The sequence below is a fragment of the Sardina pilchardus genome, chromosome 11 (genome assembly GCF_963854185.1).
Source record: "Sardina pilchardus chromosome 11, fSarPil1.1, whole genome shotgun sequence".
NCBI classification, from domain to species: domain Eukaryota; kingdom Metazoa; phylum Chordata; class Actinopteri; order Clupeiformes; family Clupeidae; genus Sardina; species Sardina pilchardus.
Window position 1 is genome coordinate 10,929,076 of NC_085004.1, and position 20,481 is coordinate 10,949,556.

The 20,481-nt window shown below is 38.3% G+C and overlaps 2 protein-coding genes across 3 annotated transcripts in view; both read right to left on the reverse strand.

The window, feature by feature from the left end:
• Positions 1-602: 602 nt before the first annotated feature.
• On the reverse strand, positions 603-11,718 carry fbxo22 (F-box protein 22). Its single transcript, XM_062549563.1, has 7 exons — positions 11,541-11,718; positions 9,616-9,748; positions 8,526-8,613; positions 4,645-4,746; positions 3,869-4,021; positions 3,176-3,341; positions 603-2,023 (listed from the first exon to the last, which is right to left on the reverse strand). The coding sequence occupies exons 1-7, from the start codon at positions 11,642-11,644 to the stop codon at positions 1,630-1,632; spliced, it is 1,140 nt and encodes a 379-aa protein (XP_062405547.1). The 5' UTR covers positions 11,645-11,718; the 3' UTR covers positions 603-1,629.
• A 2,543-nt stretch (positions 11,719-14,261) lies between these two features.
• Positions 14,262-20,481, reverse strand: part of vps13c (vacuolar protein sorting 13 homolog C) — an 81,173-nt gene continuing 74,953 nt past the window's right edge. For both annotated transcript variants that reach the window (XM_062549526.1, XM_062549525.1), the window contains 4 exons: positions 17,237-17,328; positions 16,941-17,064; positions 15,537-15,617; positions 14,262-14,853 (listed from right to left, as the gene is read on the reverse strand). In XM_062549526.1, the coding sequence (XP_062405510.1) occupies positions 14,764-14,853; positions 15,537-15,617; positions 16,941-17,064; positions 17,237-17,328 (387 nt within the window). In that variant the 3' untranslated portion in view covers positions 14,262-14,763. The remainder of the gene's footprint in view (positions 14,854-15,536; positions 15,618-16,940; positions 17,065-17,236; positions 17,329-20,481) is intronic.

The following is a 20,481-nucleotide window of genomic DNA, read 5'->3' on the forward strand; positions in this document are numbered from 1 at the left end:
TTGGGCAGTCCCAATGCAGCCACTTGCCAACTTTGTATGTGAACATCAGTATTTGGCTGTCATCTTGGATTTTATAAATATAGATAGATTTTTTTCACAGGTCAGACATTTTGTACATTCATCACACAGCTAGACACAGTTGATCTTCAGACTAAGCCTTATACAAGTTATCAAATGGATTTAAAATATTCCCAACCATTCACCTGGAACAGCCAATCAAACTTTGCGGCAAAGCCACCAAACAGAGAGAAAGAATATTTGGTTGCTTGGCATAAAACATGGCATGAGTGCTTACAGCATCTGTCTGATACTATGGTTATTGTATTAAGTAAATGCTTCTGTCCAGTGACTTACAGAATATGAACATAACAATACTTAGAATTATGGCATGGAGTTGCCATGGTCTGCTTGGCCTCCTCATTGCTGATTGCAGCTATATTTATTATTATTATATTATTATTAGGGTATAACTGTCAATCGATTAAAACATTTAGTCTAATTAATTACATACTCTGTGATTAATCACATATACATTTATTGCTGTGAAAGTATTCTAAATATTTAAATTAAAATGAATCAATGAATAATCAGCATTAGTGACATTAAAGTTCAAAAACTCTTTAATTATCATTTTCACTGTTCAAATAATGGCCTTAACAATCTACAATTTGACTTACAGTAATATGCTGAGGAAATGATTTCAAAAGTGCTTCTGGAAGAAGTTTTTTCCACGTACAAGGCATTTCAGGCCACAGATATAACCTAGGGGACACAACGAAAATAAATAAACACTCCCCTCAATGTCAACACTATTTATTTGCATTGATGTGGTACTTTAGAGTTGACAAACTCTGGTGATACTTGCTGCAGACATTGCAGAAGACAATACCATCAATACCATCAGCCCATTTTTTGTTCCATGTTCAATGTTCCTATTAATGATCCAGGCAGCATATTCTCATCTCCCTCCTTCATTTTACAGTGTAATGGCTACTGACTAGAATGGCTCTGGGTCAAAGGTCATATGGCATCTAATAATCTGCATTATTGATTTGTAATCAGCTTTTTTTTCTCAATTTAATTAATTGAGCCCTAATTATAATTGTTGTTCTTGCTGATATACTAGCAAGCCCAAGAAAAATATGCTATCGTAATGTCAACAAAGCAACTACCATAGGAACCAAAATGACTACCCAAGCAACATTCCAACATCCACTTTGCATGCACTGGTATTTCCATAAGGAATGCATCTGAAGTTATTATTGTTTTTGATGATAATATTGTTATTGTTGCACATTCTTAGCTAGCACAAGAGAAGTATGCTAAGAATCACAGATATTTCACACACATTTCTATATCTCTCTTTTGCCCATTTGTTTTGATTTGTTCAGATTACAGACTGGTAACCTAAATTGGCAAATGCACAATGAATGGCCAATATATTTTACTGGTCAACAATATCTGTCAATAACATATCACATACACTGAAATCAGGTGCTGTGACAATCACCCTGAAACACACAAGACAGGCAGGTGCTTTTTGAAGGTCCAAGAAACTTGTCTACCATAAAATTGTACTGCTTGGAATTCTCTAACTGTGCAATAAATAAAAAAAACGATTTCATTTTACTAGCCTAGGTGCACTAGACTCATGACTGTTGTGTATCCATGTTGTAGTCCATCTGTGTCTGTATGCGAAAGTGTAAAGTTCTCTTTGACGATACGGTCACATCCAATTTCACCATTCCCAAAAAATCCAAAGAGGGGTACATTGGGAAAAAGTTTCCGGAAGGCTACAGCCTCGACATTACGTTGGTTATTATAATAATTGTGCCCACGACCAACACAAGCAAACATGAGCCCGATGGTGTTATGTTCTGGAATGCGTGCAGCCTTCAGACGCTGCAATACGGCCTCAGCTGCAGCCGCGCTGCTCACTTCCTGCTCCAGCAGCACTGACGCTCCTTGGATACGGTTGCCACTCAGTGCCAAGCCCACCACTCCATATGACCCAGCAGAACAACTGCACGGAAGAAGGAAAACAATATTCAATATTTATGTATACATTGTGGAACAAACATCCTTGTATGTTTGTAGAATTACATTTTGTTTGTATGTTTGTTTTTTAAGTGGCCCTTTTTGCCTTTAATCTGATAGGACAGTAAAGACAGGAAGCGAGAGGGAGAGAGAGAGATGGGGTCGGATCGAACCTGGATCCCCGTAGGCACTTGCGGTGTTTCTCAAAGTCAAGAGCGCATTCTTGATAGAATGCTTTCTTTCGAGTCGGGTGCTAGAAAGACAAGGCTACACACCTTCCCAGTACCCTCCCCAGCCGTCAAGATCACATGCAATAGAACAGCCTAGCGAGTGTGGAAGTGCACGCAGGTTCCGGCTGCGCGCTTCATTTGAACCATGGAAATTGTAGTGCTTTTACAGGAGTTTCGACAACTGTGCAGCTGCACTCTCCTCTAAATAAACTTTTTTGAGTAGCCAGTATTTCCACATTCGACTTGGTCTTCACATATCACAATCCGTAGTTTATAATTATGTTAGTGTCAATGGAAAGTTATACCGGTAATTGGCAACGGCAACGGTAATGGTAGCCTTGTTAAACTTGTACAAAGTTTGCATTGGGCAAAGTTCAGAGATAAATTAATAACAAAAGTCTATCACAACTTATTCATACACATTGACATATGCATTTATGATGAATATGCACAATAACTTGATATAAATGCCTGAGCAAATATACGATGACATTAAAAACACTTCAGAAATAGCATTCTTTGCATCTACTTTCCATCTCCCTCTCCGTCTTTTTTTTTAATCACACCATCAGATAATTTCTAATCGTCAATACGCAAAGGATTGTGGGTTATTTCTTCACGCCGAGGATCCATCGATGCATCCTCCAAAATTCTCAGAAATTCTCAGAACGAAGGACTGAGTACTTGATAAAAGCATCCTTTACTTTGGAACAGTGCTTGACGAAATTTGATAACGTAAAGTCCTTGAAAAAGTGGCTTGGAAGGACCAATCCTTGACTTTGAGAAACACCCTTGGACTCGTACATGGCTGTACGAGCATTGCAGCCCGTAGCCCCCCGATATGACAGTTTTTGAGAAAGTGATAGCCCAAGTCATCTAAAATGTTATATGTAACATGTAATACACACCAGTCTCTGTTTGGGCAGAAAGCCTTCTCCACATGGCCTCCTGCAATCAAGGCGTTGGTGTGCGAGAGTGGTTCCAGCAGCTGATTCAAGAAACGAGAGGCTCCAGACTTAAACGCCATATATCCAAACAGGAGCACCACTTTTAAGTCAGGATTGCCAACAAGACCTAAAGACACAAAGACACAACATTGACTAGCTTGTAACAGTTGGTATAAGGGTGCATGCATGCATGCATGCATGCATGCATGCATGCATGCATGCATGCATGCATGCATGCATGTATGTATGTATGTATGTATGTATGTATGTATGTATGTATGTATGTATGTATGTATGTATGTATGTATGTATGTATGTATGTATGTATGTATGTATGTATGTATGTATGTATGTATGTATGTATGTATGTATGTATGTATGTATGTATGTATGTATGTATGTATGTATGTATGTATGTATGTATGTATGTATGTATGTATGTATGTATGTATGTATGAATGAATGAATGAATGAATGAATGAATGAATGAATGAATGAATGAATGAATGAATGAATGAATGAATGAATGAATGAATGAATGAATGAATGAATGAATGAATGAATGAATGAATGAATGAATGAATGAATGAATGTATGTATGTATGTATGTATGTATGTATGTATGTATGTATGTGGCTGTGCATATGCATGTACCTGCATGCTCTAGAGCACTGGCATTCAAAGTGTGCTTGCAGAAGTGAAATGGTCTGATTCTAACCCCTTCTATGTGGGGAAGCAGGAGTGCAAAACCAGCCTCTCCATCTTCATGCTCCTCTGGTGGGGCACTGGGCGAGCCAACAGGAGTCACTGCAAATATACATGCACAAAACCATGTAAACAATGTAGATGATATCTGGGTTTTCTTTTTTGCCTAGTTCAAGCATTAGCTATAGATAGAAATATGCTATCAAGTGGCTGGTCTTGAGAGGTTGCCTCCTTGAGAGCCTTTTAAAACACTACTGCACAGCCATTACGCGACTAAGAGATGTTACAGTGGTCTGTATTTTCACCAGCAAAGTTGTAAATTCCGGAAAAGCAGACACCTTGTAATAATCGGGCCTTGGCGGCTTCCCACTGGAAAAATCTGGTGCATAACTTGGTAGTTGTAATGAATTCCGATGATGAAAGAATGCATTGGTTGGAGTGATCGCTGTATCAATTGCTTGTGTTAAGTTAATGAAATGGCTCTCCACAGGACACCCATTACTTCCGCCAAGGAGGTTATGTTTTCATCGGGGTTTGTTTGTTTGCACCATAACTCAAAAAGTTATGGATGGATTTCGATCACATTTTCAGGGAAGGTCTGAAATGACCCAAATGTTTTCGCTTGGCGGAGGTTTGCGCTCTCTGAGTACTTTTCCAGTTGAGGTTTGGTTTGTGTCTGAATGAAAAAACTTCATATCTGTAGAAAATGAGAGCGTGACCCTTACATACAATCCCTGGAGTGGCAATCCCAATGATGTCACAGTTGTCTGGCAACAAACGTTTTAAAAGTCCTACAGAATCGGGATCTTCACTGTTGTTCCGACGTGCTGAAATAAAGCAAAAATACTGTAAATATCCACACTTCATCAACCATGCACACAGATATACAGTGCCTATAGAAAGTCATCATACCCTTTTGAAATAGTTACTTTTTTTGTCTTACAGCCTGAAATCAAAACCCATTTTAAAAAAAATCTTTTCCAGTTTTATTAACGAATGTAGCTGTACAACATCAAAATGATGAAAAAAAGTCAACAGTTCTGAAAATTAATAAAAAATTAAAAACTAGAATAACAGGGTTGGAAAAGTCATCATACCCCTGACTTAATACTTTGTAAAGCTTCCTTTTGCTTTCATTACAGCCATCAATCTGTTTGGATATGTCTCTATTATAGCTTTGCACACCTAGATAGGGGAATATTTGCCCAATTTTCTGTGCAGAAATGTTAAAATTTAGTCAAATTCTGTAGGGAATGGCGATGGACTGCTCTCTTCAAGTCAATCCACATATTTTCTATAGGATTTAAGTCAGGGCTCTGACTTTGCCACTCAAGGATATTCACCATCCTATCCTTAAGCCACTGCTTTGTTCTTTTGGCAGTATGTTTAGGATTATTGTCGTGTTGGAAGGCGAATGACCTCCCCATCCTCAGCTGTCTAGGAGAGGGACGCAGGTTTTCCTTAAAGGGATATTCCGCCATTTTTGGAAATACGCTCATTTTCCACCTCCCCTCGAGCAAAACAATCGATATTTACCTTGTTCCCGTTCATCCAGCCATTCTGTGAGTCTGGCGATACAACTTTTAGCTTCAGCCTAGCATAGATCATTAAATCGGATTAGACCATTAGCTTCTCGCCTGCTAGCTTCATGTTTAAAAGTGACTAAGATTTCTGGTAATTTTCCCATTTAAAACGTGTCTCCTCTCACGTTAGAAAGTGCAATAAGACCAACTGAAAATGTAACCTGGCGTTTTTCTAGGCTGATTTGACATGGAACTACACTCTCATCTGGCGTAATAATCAAGGCAACTTGCAAACGTACCATAGGCGCAGTGATATCTTATGCAGCATCTGAAAATAGTCCCCATAGACAGTGTTGGGAAGGTTACTTTAGAAATGTAATGTGTTACAGTTACAAGTTACCCTGTTTAAAATGTAATAGTAGTGTAACTATTTGAATTACTTTTTCTGAGTAACGTAACTAATTACTTTTGATTACTTTTTGATTACTTTTCCGATTTTTTAATGATATATATACTCCCCAAATCCATGCGAAGATTTCGGCCTTGGTCTACAGGCTGCCGAGCAGTTCTGTACAAGCGCACAAGGCAGCAAGGGCATTCAATACATGAATTAGCATCACATTTTTTGTGAGGATAATATAATGATAATCATAACACGTTTACAGGCAGGCATGTAGGCCTACGCTGATGGTGCTGTAGACGTGATAGAGCCTATCAGAAGGTCCCGTATCAAACTATGGCTGTGGAGGGAAACAGTTATTTTTACATAGAATATTCTTTGCAAGGTTTTGCTGACAATATTGAGATGTAATTCAAATTGTAATTTTGAAAAATTGCAAAAGTACCTGTAATTGAATTACAAATGTTTCTACAGTAACTGTAATATATTACTGTTACATTTATTTTGTAATTTAATTACGTAACTCAATTACATGTAATGCGTTACTCCCCAACACTGCCCATAGACAACAAGCAGTAGTAGTGCCAGTAGCTGCAAGTTGCCTTGATTATTACGCCAGATGAGAGTGTAGTTCCATGTCAAATCAGCCTAGAAAAACGCCAGGTTTCATTTTCAGTTGGTCTTATTGCACTTTATAACTTGAGAGGAGACACGTTTTAAATGGGAAAATTACCAGAAATCTTAGTCACTTTTAAACATGAAGCTAGCAGGCGAGAAGCTAATGGTCTAATCCGATTCAATGATCTATGCTAGGCTGAAGCTAAAAGTTGTATCGCCAGACTCACAGAATGGCTGGATGAACGGGAACAAGGTAAATATCGATTGTTTTGCTCGAGGGAAGGTGGAAAATGAGCGTATTTTCAAAAATGGCGGAATATCCCTTTAAGAATGTGGGTGTACTTGGCAGCATCCATTTTCCCTTCTATCCTTCTAATTGCCCAGTCCCTGCTGAAAAGAAACATCCCCGCAACATAATGTTGCCCCCACCATGCTTCACAGTAGGTATGGTGTGATTTAATTGAAAAATAAATTATACATTGTTTAATTTACACATTCTGTCGTTAGAAAAGGTATCTATTAGTGCATTCATAGTAGTTTTCAACACAACACAATATGAAATGCTGATTTCCCAATCAGCATTTTGGTAAAAGTGTACAGTTGTGCAGTAATCTTTGGGTTGGCTCTGCCTAGTGTTTTTGAATGATACATTCAAATTCAAATTCACTCCTGAGGGTTAATATGGCAGAAAAAGTCTCCAGTCAGCTACGACCCCATTTAGTGGAGATTGGAGGTGGTTTTCTTTCTCATATGCCTCACATTGGCCCTCATTTATGAAACGTGCGTACGACCAAAAACAGGCGTAAAACAGGCGTACGCTTGTTTCCATGCAAAGTATGGCATTCATCAATGTGAACGTGATCGGTGCTATACGCTTAAATCTCACGTCTAGTCTGAACTCGCGTACGCAAGTTTTTTAGGCGGCATAGCACTGTAAAATGTGGAACGTTCACCAACAAATGTAAATGTTAGACATTCAAAATACACGCAGCTGTTATGTTTTTGTAAACAGAAGCTAGATATGTCATTAATTGACATTAAGTTTAAATCTAATGTAAAGAAGATTATTGGAAAATAACCAAAATCGGCCATAAAATATGAAATATTGTCAAAATGCAGGTGCATTGTGGTACCCCTAGATCATTATCAATCTCCACCAAACTTCATATTTAGTGTTTATTCTTCAAATGGCATAATATTATCCACCATAGAAGAGTTCTGAGGGAAAAGGGGCACTATATATATCAGAGAAAAAAAGGAAATCCAAGGCACTCTTCTTTCAAAAATTAAGAAGCCTTCATTCTTGACTGGCTATTTCATAATGCAACCCAGAAGCAACCCACACGTAGCGACATAAGCAGCCTCTTCAGGGTGTGCTTCACAGACAAACAATTTCCCCTTTTATAGGCTAATTAGAAACACCTGAGTGACCAGGTGAACTACCACATGAAACATACCAAAACAATCCAAACAATATATATATCATTTTTGTCCCTTGAGAGTGACATGAGGGAGAAGTAAAGAGAGAAGAGTAAAGGCCAGTTCAAACCAAAGATTCGCGACGGTCTGAGACGGTTGCGGAGAGCAATTGCGGTGGTGTGAATCAAAAGTTGCAAGCAGTTGCAAGCAGTTGCAAGCCGTCGCTAAACATTCAACATGTCAAATCTTAGTTGCAATGTTTTAGAACGTTGCTGGTTTTTAGAATGTTGCAGCTCGTCTCGTCGCGGATGTTGTGTTTGAACTGGCCTTAAGAGAGTGTTAAGCAGTAGAAAACAGAGATTATAGATAAATAGATGATTTCAAGGGGGGCGTTGTTCTGTAGTCTCCCCAAGTGACGTAATACAATGCATTGCGAGGGAAAAGAGAATCATTGCAAACTTCTGTGAAATAGTACCTACTTTTTCGTATTATATTCTGTTTTATGATTCCCAACAATCTCAAATACAATGGATAACAGTTTAAATGTATATTACCAACAAGTTAATTGCACAAATTCGATACAAAATGAACCCTGCAACACAGCCTTTAAACATAACCCCTTCCACAAATATGTATCGGCTCCTACCCTTTTTCTGTTGAAAACAGCATTCTGGTGAGCTGAAGTTCTCACTGTCCACCATCAGCAAGGCCATCTGAGGTAGCAGGTACACATTCTGTAGATAGCCAAAAACAATTACTTGATAAACAGACCAAGCAGATGCAGATGTTCTCCATTAGAAAATACAGTTACCACCATCTTCCTGACAATGTTTAGGTTAAAGGCCAGCTAAATGTGTCTTCAACAACTCTACAATTATGGATATCAAATCTGCACATGAAACTTGGTCCATCAAAACTGATGCTTTTGTTCTTATCCAGAGACGGCTACTTGTTCCTGTGCGACGGTTAAACCCTCTCTGGTCGCATGCTTATTACGCAAATTACGCCAAGTTAGCATTGTTTTCAGAAAAAAACTTTTAGCCTCAGATCTGCCTATACTGTCTAAGCACTCCGAACATTCGCCTGCTCTCTTGGTTTAGTATGCCTAATGTTTGGTATAAGACCACACTCTAATAGTGGTTGGTGTAAACCAGGACATTTTAGTGTCCCAACAGGCTTCTGTCAGGACTCAGGACACGCAACTCAAAATCGGGACGTCTGGTTACCTTATTCTGTGTGTCAGTAGCAACCAGCATTTGTTCTGCTGTCGGCTTGTGCCTTCACTAGAAATGTAATGGTAAACCGGTTTTACTATTAACCACAATGTGAAACATCACAGTTAATAAATCGTGAAGGCTCTCCTACACCAATGGTGCACTAAACAGAAAGTGTTGCTTGTCTTGGCAGAAGTTCAAGAACGATACACTGTCAACAATGCTTTATGTCAGCCCCCCCCAAAAAACTCTATTTGTACTGAAGTTCTAACTATTTACTTACAAGGGATGACAGATGGCAGCACCTTTTCAAAATTAGTATCTCTATCTGTTGCTATATATAAGTTCAAAGAACTTTGCAAAATAACAATAAAAGTTATTGACATGGGAAGCGTGATTATAAGGGGTTGCAGGAAGAGGGCATGGAGATATCCTTTGCGAATCAGGTGGCAACACCATCTGGCGGTCATAACATGTAACACTACGCAGTGCCTCTAATTTACGATTTCAGCTTGTACTTACCTCCAGTTCCTCATAGAGAGTGCGCAGGAGAACGTGACCCTCATACCTGGAGGAACCTGAGGCTGCTAACCAGGTCATTTGCTGCTGGGTTCGGAGCACGCGCCGTGCACAATTTCTCCAGAGACGACACACACTGCAAACATAATAAATAATAATAACAATATTAATAATGATTATAATAATATGTTTCATTCATATAGCGCCTTTCTCAAACCAAAGGTCGCTTTACATACAGTACAAACGTGCTCCAGTGTGTCAACATTTTGATTAAATGAATTACTTTGAATTAAATTACACAACAGGATACGTAGTTCTTACAAGCGGAGGGGGGTTCAGACATACTCAAAGTCACCAAAGTCTCTACTGCAAACAAAATATGTTTAAGGATGGCCTGACGTCAGTGAATTGCTAGTGAATGGCTAGAGACCATAGACAGTATAGAACTATATATAGTTCTATACAGTCTATGCTAGAGACAGTCTATGAATTGCTTTCATTCAGGAGTCTGTGAGAGGGGATGGCTTCAGTAGAGCGGAGAAGGTCAACGTGTGGTTCTTTTACCGATAACAATATGTAATAATAATAATTACAGTGCATGGAAATGCACTGTATTGATATTCCTCCGTTTTTTCTTTTTATTTTTATTTTTATTATTATTCTTCCAGGCCCTAATTTGACTCTAACCGCTTATCGTAGGAACTTGGTTCAAACTTTGTTACGTAGCTCTTGCATCAAATTTTCAGTCTATTATTTTTCATATTTCTATGACTTTTACTTTTTGAGATATGAAATAAAAACTAAACTTAATTTTGCCATAGACTTAACATTGGCTTTGTGACATCATAATTAGCTTTTAAAGAAATAGAATGGAATCAACTTTGCCAGTGTTCTCTCACTGACTTCAGCAACTTCAATGGAACTTATTCTCTGTGTGTCTCTCCATTGAACTGTATAGCTCACTTGTCATCCACTTTCTTTCACTTCTTTTTCTTCACTTCCTCTCACTTTCTCTATCACTCTCTCTATTTCTTCCAATCTCAATAACTTTTTAAAACTATATTAAAATAACACTTTTTATAGCAAAGCAACCACTATAATTACTTAGTAACAACCTAGCAACCACTTCCATAATGACACCCTGGCAACCACCTTAGCAACCAATTTGATTTCCCTAGCAACCAACATGATTTCCCTAGCAACCAACCTAGTACCACTTTTTATAGAATAGTAACCACTTTATTTAGCCTAGCAACACCTTAGTAATCACTTTAAGTACCCTAGCATAATCCTTGCAATGACTTTCCATGCACTGGTATTTCCTTCAGGAAATGCTTTTCTAGTTTGTATTCCTAATCCAAAACAACATTAAACTTGTCACTGCACCTACTCGTGCGCGTAGCAAGACACCTGTCAAGTTTGAAATCAATCGGACCATCGGTAACGAATAACACACACACACACACACAGAACGATTTCCGGGGCACGAGCTGGACGTCCGAGGCCGCAGCAAAGATATGTTTGAGTTTCACCCCCACAGTGACTGTCCATTTATTTGACTGCCTGAGTGTAACTTTGGTCCGTGGATGTAAACTACACCCCAGTTCCATGCTCAGTCCAAAACCCCTACACATACGAATTAAAGACTCATGCTGTCGCTGGACTACTAATTCAAAATATTGTTAGCCACCCATCTAGCCATCGCAGTATCAAATCTGACTAATGTTGAGGAAGACAGCGTTAAGGTATGCACTATGTAGTATCAATTACACCCAGTTTATTGAGAATGCTGTGATGACACTGTAGTGTCCAACAATCTTAGCAACTTGTAAACTACTACGCATTGTCAAGAGAATGTAGGTTAGCGTTATAGACAGGACGTTAGCTAACCGTATACCACAATTCCATGTTTGACAAACTGTGATTACCTCGCCATTCGAAGAAGCGATTTGGTTGGAACAAAGCTCAGGATCCTTTCGACAACTTCAGCAACATTGCTAAGAACGTAACTTCTAACTGAACCTACATCCATATTATCAAAAAGCGTTGGTCGCAGCTCTACACGACAACATCAATTGCTGTAAACTTCCGCCAACTCAAGGCCAGTGGTTTATCAGTTCCGGGTTTGTTAAATTAAAAGAATAAAAGTTCTTCTTTGAAATCGAAACCAGCACAAAATGCTTTGACCGATTGTGACCTGTGATACAAAATTCTGACTAGAGGCAACCTGAAGACCACTGGTGTGTGAACAAATTAAAAACAATAATTCCCACAATGAAGTAGCCTAATGCTTCACCGACCGCAGGGGTGCACAGCATGGTGCCAGGCAGAGGCGATTGCTCATTGAGTGCAGGGGAGGCTCAGCCTCCTCTAAAATATCACGGAAAATTGCATGAAATAATGCCTATTATGAGCTACATTAGCAAGCCTAATATTTCAACTAGAACATGTTAAAAACGTGTTCAACTTCATGGCTATATCGTTATAGTTTCGTTTTGCAACAAGGTTTTGCCTGTCATCTATCGTGATTTCGCACGTCTAATGCATTGCTGTGACGACACGATCCATTAAAATCCCCATAGAGGCTCGGCCTCACTGGACTTCGATGGCACTACGGAGTGGGCTGGTCTCAGTGCAGGAAAAGCTAGATTAATATTGGATAAACGCCGCAAAATCGTCATATCCAGGGAAGCCCGGCCTCTCTGGGGGTGAATGGGACAGTGGGATGGCTCGGATGCCGAGCTTCTGTATGATGATTGGAGGAACCGTCATTTTTTTTGATTGACAAGCATATTTCGCGATTGCACAGGAAGTTTCAACAGAGACGGGCTCTGGTTTCAAGTTCAGGGATGCGTGAAAGTTACGGAACCTTACAGGGTTGGCAGGTGAACTCGAGAGGCAAGGCTCAAATTTTAATGATTCTATTGCATGTTGTACACAACATATCCTATCAATAAAACCGTAATGTGGAGTTACAGAGTTCGTGATTTGCATTTGTTTCAGTTGTGTATTTAGGCTAAGTTGTCGGCTAGCCACATAGCTCGCTATAATAACTGTGTTGCTTGGCTAAATTGCTAATGTTTACTTGAATTTTATAAGCTATTTGATAGCATTTCCCACCATGGGAGATTCCAAATAAAACAGCAAGGCATATGAACGTAGAATAGTCACGTACTATAAAGGCTACCAAATAGCATATTTAACCCCCCAAAGTGAACTGGTAAAATTTAAGCTTACTTCTAATCTAACCAAGCCAGCTGCAATGTCTCAGAACCTACGTATCGGCTACTGTTGGGTCTATTCTGTTTTAGGATATATTTCCCCCTCAAATAACAATATAGCAGCAATAATATTAATTTAATAGTTGACCATTTTTATCAGAGCTTCCCCTGTTCCAATGAGCAGCAACCGCCACTGTGCCAGAGACACTTATATATGAGATGGTGCACAGTCAACAGATTGAACAGCATGCAGTAACCGGAAAATTTGGGGGTTTGATTCCCAGCTTCCACTGTTGTTAGTGGCCTTCAATTGAATTGGCATGTGTAGGCTACTGTACGTGGCTCTGGATAAAATTGTCTGCTAAATTAATGAATGTGAATGTGATCTTTCCAACTAATTTGAAAATGTGTTGCAAGGCATATAAAGTTAAAGTAGATGAGCTAACAAAATATTTAACTAACCACTTGTAACTCCTTAAGTTAATCGAGAATTATTATAGGGTGTGGATAAAATATGTAGGCTATCCACACCCTAACTAGGCCTAATTATTAGTGCATGTGCATGTAACAACTGTTAAATAATGGAAATTTTACTTAATCAACAAATTATTATTGTATAATAAACATATTTAGAAACATATTTTAGACTTATTTAGTAGCCTAAGAACAAGACAACTGTGTGTACAAATGCTTTATCGATGAGAATTAACATACACTAAAAAAAGGGGGAAATATCAAAGTGTTGTTAATCTTCTATCAAGATCAAAAAATCTATTCGGTATGTTTTTTAGAGGCCATACAGGCAGGCAGATTTGTTATTTTATTTTTAAAGGCCACTTATTTCATGGATCCAGGATACTATGCATCCTGGATCCATCCATCCACCCCCCCTCCCTCCCATTTTGTACAGTAAGTATTGGATTTTTCAATTGGCTTTAGTGTTATTTAAGATACTGTAAAATCAACTATAAAATACTAATACTATAAAATCAACAAGTCAACTATAGGCCCACATTCACAATCAAGAGTGAGGCCTCAAGAGTAAGGAGTGGGTCTTTCCTCCTTATGTCCAATGAATTACAGGCACCAACCTAATTGTAGACGCATCTCCAGAACCACAATGATAGTAAGCTGTAAGTAGGTAGGATGTACTGTACCAGTAGCCTGACCAGCCAGACCCACCGGCAGCCAAATTAGATTTGCTGCCGCTAGATTTCTAGGCTACTGTACCAGTGCAAGAGTGAATACTTCTGTAGATGTTATACTGTATGTGATATTTCAGGCTTTTATTTTCAACAAAATTAAAAAAAACAAACAAACAATAAAGGCATGTTTTTGGCTTGACATGGAGAAATATTTTGTGTTGATTGATGAAAATCAACAACAGCCCCCCCCCCCCCCCCCCCCCCCCCCCCACACACACACACACACACACACACATACACACGTGTGTTCTGTATGCTGCTGTATAAGTGCTGTCATCATTGTTGAAGTATTAAAATACCTGATCATATCCCAGAGGATTTCTAAACACCATATCCCAGACAATTTAAGAAAAAAAAAAGATCAGACAGACCTGTCAGAAACTAGTGCAATTTGGGATTACATGAATAAACGGAGAGAAAGACATAACAATGAACTTTTGCATGATAGATATTATTAAGAGTTGCAACATGCAAATGAATATTTTGGAATGAAATATGGCAACATTGCGATAGCCAGTAACAAAGACAATGGCTGGTTTACAGGAAAAACATCATGTGCACAGAAAGAAATCTTTTAGTTTTGAGGGGTACATTTCAAATGGTATTCTGCCTGTAGGTTGTGTGCGGTAGTAGAAGTGGATAAAGCGCATACAGCAAAAATCAAGGCTAGGGTACACTGTGAAGGACTAAAGATTTCAAACATCAGTTAAATATAAGGCAACTGATCAAAGCTTGCGAAGGCGGTGAGACTGCTGGCGAGTCATCTGCTGTTGGTGCTGAGCCATCTGAGCACTCACTATGGCATCGCGCAATTTCTGAGAAAAGAAAGAGATGGTGCTAAAACTATGAGAAATAGAGTACAATTGATGAACTAGTAACAGTATCCTGCAGCCTGATGTGCAAATGTTTCATATTCACATACATTTTTTTCCACGCTGACAGCTGGATGTTTCAAGAATGAAATTAATGGAACATGTGCGTCCACACCTTCATGTCTGCTGTACATTTGTAATGACTTTTTGGTCATTGGGGCGCAATTGTGGGTGGGTAAAGAGGGGAGCAATAAATACTAATTATATTGCTGAATACTTAATCAGCTATAGTAACTCAGTAATCTCTCTTTGCTTTCAAAGGTAGATACTGTAGCCACTGTATATTCATTAAATATATAACATGCATTTATTTATAGATTTATATGGCAGCTATTTATGCGGCAATGATCCTAAATTACTCATTCTAAAACGGATAGTTCCGGTCCTTGATTATGATTGGCTGAATCGTGTTTGATGCCGTTGGTTGTAATCCAACACAAACATACACCTTGACCGCATTTTGTTCTATGGTAATGCGCCACCACAACCTGCACAAAAGTTAGAGTAGCTGCGTCTCAATGTTGCTTGGCAACCATTCATATGGAAGAAATATATTTCTTGGCGGAAGCATGATTATTAATAGGCCCTGGATGATTATTTTCTAGTGTGTCGTGTAATTGTCTTACCTCTGCAAACTCAGCGTATTTCATTCCCACAACTCTCACTTCCTCGCCGTCTTTCTTAGCAATCCTCAATTTATTCTGCTCCTACATAAAACAATATATCAACATAGGCTCTAAAATATACAAATACACACATACTGTATCTGTTACTTACTGTATTATTTCTACTAATACATCGGTAGTTTCACAATCAGGAAATGCTTCACAAGGCCTAAAAATCAAACCCTCTTGAAATATATTTATATAGTTTCGCATCTTTGTAGCTTGTATCTAGATTTGCTGAAGGATAAAAATGTTTCATAGTAACTGGTCATTGACAGCTTTTTACTTCCAACGTGAAATGTGTGTTAGAGAGGACATATGAAAGAAATTTAGTTTTTGCCTAGCTTGGCAAACCAAACTCCTTCACAAAGTGAAGAGTCTGCACGCTCACTATTGCGAAACCTTAGCATTGTGACGGGCACCGACATAGAATTACCTTTGACATCATTGGTCCAGCATAACCAATCACATTGATCAGAGATACCTATGTTACTTCCTACTTCACCTAAACTTTAAAACCTGACAATAAACACCATCGGCAGTCAGGAAATAATGTATGCAGGCCTAACTTTGCTGTAAATAAACATACACATTATTCCGACTGCAATTCTTGATGTTTGCGTTGCTACTACCAATTACATTTCAAAACTTGTACTTTATATAGCATAGATATGCATGATGTGTTACAAAAACTGTTCGACTGGAAACTTTAGCGGCTACGTTTCCCAACAATATCACTTACTATGATGTTCAAACTGTATGTGGAAATGTTGTTGGTAGGTACTCTGGCTTTGTTAAATAAAAACTGCCATCAGGATAAGAGTGTGCGGTCTCCTACCTCATCCTCATCTATATTACCCCGCAGCCAGCACCTTGAAAATATAGAGGCGTGCGCTGCTTTCCTAAAACAAGAGGTACTCGGGCTATCACCATACGAAGCTCAATCTTTTAAGATGTGAACGTTAGTCTGGGGAGTCTGCGCTTTATTTCTACTGCACAAGAGGCGTGATCAATCACCTGCCATATCCATCAAAAGTGTAACATACTGTATGAAAACATATTACAACATATCAAAGTGCAGTGCAGTTTTCTGTCCATAGCACATCTTGTTTATAAATGTGTTGAAGTGGTGTAGTTTTAAAATGAAATGTCAATTTGAGGATGAAAATGACTGAAAGATGTTTTTGTGCCAACAAAGGGTAATTTTGTGACAAAAAATTACGCTTTTTTTTTTTTTTACCATCTGTCAAGGTGCTCCTAAGTCTAGCCATTTGCAGAAAAAGTGAAGCGCTTACCCCAGTTGTGAAACTACCCACATGTGTATTCAATAAATACCACTGGGCAACCACTGTGTGCACTTCCTACCTTACAGTAAAGCTTGAGGTCTGATCCCTCTACACTGGGTGACTTGTAGAAGAGCTTATAAAGGCACTCCCAGTCCTTGCTGAAGTGACCAACAAACTCGATCTCCTTCACACACATGACCCGCCTATCACACACAAAATTAGTACACATATAAGTTGAAATTCATATTTAAATGTGCATTACCACTATTTTGACATATCAAAGATTGATATGTCAAAATATTACACGTAAAAAAAAGAATTTGATTTCATCAAGACTTAAAGAAGCATGCTTACTGTCTTTCAGAATGGACATACCTGTTAGTTATGATTATTTTAGTTTTCTTGTGTCCAGGGAAATCAAAGTGTTCCCTGAAGACCTCCCCATCCTCCTGCTTAATCTCTGATCTCTGTAAAAATTATAAATAATTAGTCTTACATAAAACACAGTGAAGCAGTGGCGGATTGTCGGTTTTAAGGCTGAACTTTCAATTATGATTTGTTGACAAACCAATTGAACATAACATTTCCAACATCATATCATACGGCAGCCAAGGCTCCAGTGAATTCACATAAAAAAATAAGATTGACACCCTTTCAACAGTTTGTATGTGTTGGAACATCTGCAATACTACTAGTCAATGTTAGGCTAGCAGAGTACAGTAAGTTAACAAAACCAGTTTAACATAGGTCACATTTACTTTACACGTTTAATCAACGTTAGCTTCTTTGCAAATAAGCATTGCATTTAAAAACTAATGAACACCTAACATTATTGTTTGGTTAGGTTGTTATCTATAGTAACTAGTTAACCAACAAAGATTAAGGAAAACAAATCAATCTGGCCAATAGAGCCACTCAATGAAAATACATATTTTTCTCAATGTGCTGAAAACTTCTCAGAACACACTGAAGATATGATCCAGTACTTCGCAGCCGAATTTGATTGAATAAAAATTGTTTCCAGTTCCATACTTTTGGTCATGATGTCAATCAATTTGTTTAGTGATGAATGGAAGTGACAAGTGATTGGGAAAACAGAGGCAGACACAAAATATGAATGGCAAACTCAGACAATATAAAATAGCCCATGATTAATCTCCTTGTATAATAGTTAGACCTGCAGAGAAGGTCAATGGTCCACCTCTGCATTGAAGACACACTACACCACACCCTCACCCTAAAAGACAATTTACATACCAGGCGATAAGCGCTGCTCAACAAAATATGACATAAAAGCGACACAATTGTTTGTAGGGGTGAAGTGGAGCTTGTTGTGCACATCAAAAATGCCTGTAGCTCCACCACATGTTTTGGCAGCGATTTGTGTTTGTTGGTGCACTTGTCGCCTGTATTGTGAATTGGCTTTTATTCACAAACATAAAAAAACTTTTTTAATACTAATTAGTCACATAGCCACTAATGGCACTGGGAACAACCTTGACTGAATTACTGAATTACAAACCCATACATGAAGCCCTCCCAAGCAAGCATATTTATCCACTTGCACCGACATGCACATGCAGATTCACATTAACGCACTGCATGGAATTAATTGTGCTTTATTACATATTTTAACTGCACAAACTCACACTCAGGTAGATCAAGATAATTATTACAGTGTTGCTTTTATGTGATAGTTGAAGTATTAGGCAGACATTTTGTCCAAAGCGACTTTGAAGTGGAGTGAAAACTTTCATTGAAAACAGTTAGAAATCAACATTATACATAGTGTTACAAATATATAGCAATATTAAGTATTAAATTATAGCAAAACAACCACTAAATAAGAAGAATAAGAACAACAACATTAACAATTACCAAAAACTGTTATTATATATAAAATGGACATGCCAAGTATCTTTGACTATTAGAACAGATTACTGTTTCAAGGGAAGCTTTACAATTCTTTTTCAATGTGACAGGGTCCTCTGTGGAATGGTACCCGATCCATGACGCCTGTCCGATCCATTCTGTGCATATGCAAGACATTCACACTTTATTTGCTTAGCCTTCCTGCAGGAATTTCTTTCACGGAGTCATTCTCTTGTTGTAGATAGGTCTATTATGATTGTAGGCTATATTAATTCACATAATTTAATATTGACATTTACTGTGAAATTGTTCACGTTTAAACTGCTACAAGACAAGGCCTACTGTACAGAGTTGATTGCTCTTGTTCTGTTTACTCTGTACAAAGAATAACACACACACGTTACAAACGAAGCTAGTTGGATCATTGTCAGCACTTCATTGACAGAATTGATGTAAACAGCATAAGGATACGTCCAGACTACGTGTCTTTTTCGCAGCTGCCAGCATCTGTTTTATTCTATAATTCTATGGAGTCGTCAGCTTATTTTGAAATTGCGACTAGGCTGTCTTTTTCTGCAGTTCAGAGCTGTTTTTAAAGTTGAAAGATGTTCAACTTCTTGCGGATATACGCCCTACTTCGTATCTGCGCAACTTATCTTGTCAGAAAAAGAGGCCAAGTCTGAACGTAGCCTAATGAACTTGGGTGATAGAATTTAAATGTGCTGTTGTGTGTCAGTCCAGTAAGTGTGCTAGCAACAGTGGCAGTTAAGGGTCACCAACACGGAAGGGGAATGTGTCCAGGACTTTGACAAAAGGCCAAATAAATTATTGGTGCAATAGGCCAGTTCAGTGGCATACTGTGTAAAATATGCTCTGAACAACTGAATATCATAAAGTGGGAATAGATAAGACATTGAGATGAAAGCTACATGCTAAGAGAATTTAAGTTGGTCATTGGTCATTACGACCATAATATAATATGGGGGGGTGTCAATGTTGATCGGAGTTGGATATTTTGTGGGATAGCTCAATTGGCTGGGAATGCTAAGAGGTCAGTTTTTGAAAGATTGAGCTGAATATGATGGTCCCTCATAAAACCTGAAACAACACTGGGGCATGCTCAAATGCAAGCTGAAATTTCAAGGAGAAGACAAAAGCAAATAAAATGCACTCATATAATTAACGATCTATAGAAATGTGACAGACAAAAATGCAGTATAAGATATAGGGAAAAAGGTTACAACAGGGGGTCATATTTGCAGTACATCTCACAATATACAAATTTAGAATAACAGTCCTATAACTTATTCTCAAATCTAGGAAGGACTTAATATTTTGAGGCATTCTCAATAAACAGAGAAAATAAGGGTTTTGGTACAAATATTCGGTTACACTTCACTTGAAGATATTTACATAAGAGTGACATGACACTGTCATGAACATGTCATAAATATTATATACAAGTCATACATTTTTGACATAATGCTTCTGCCATTAAGTGTCATTCGGTTTTTGTCATGACAAGTTAGGGTTAGGGTTAAAGTTAGAGTTAGGGCTATGGTGACTTGGGTTAGGGCTTATGTGTCACGACAGTGTCATGTGTTTATGACAGTGTCATGTCACTCTTACAGTATGTAGATACCTTCGAGTAAATTGCTACCAAATATTCTTTACAGAAAACACACACCAAATCTCGCTTTCTCTGCCATATACTGTACTCTACCTAAACACAAAGTAAATCAAAGAAC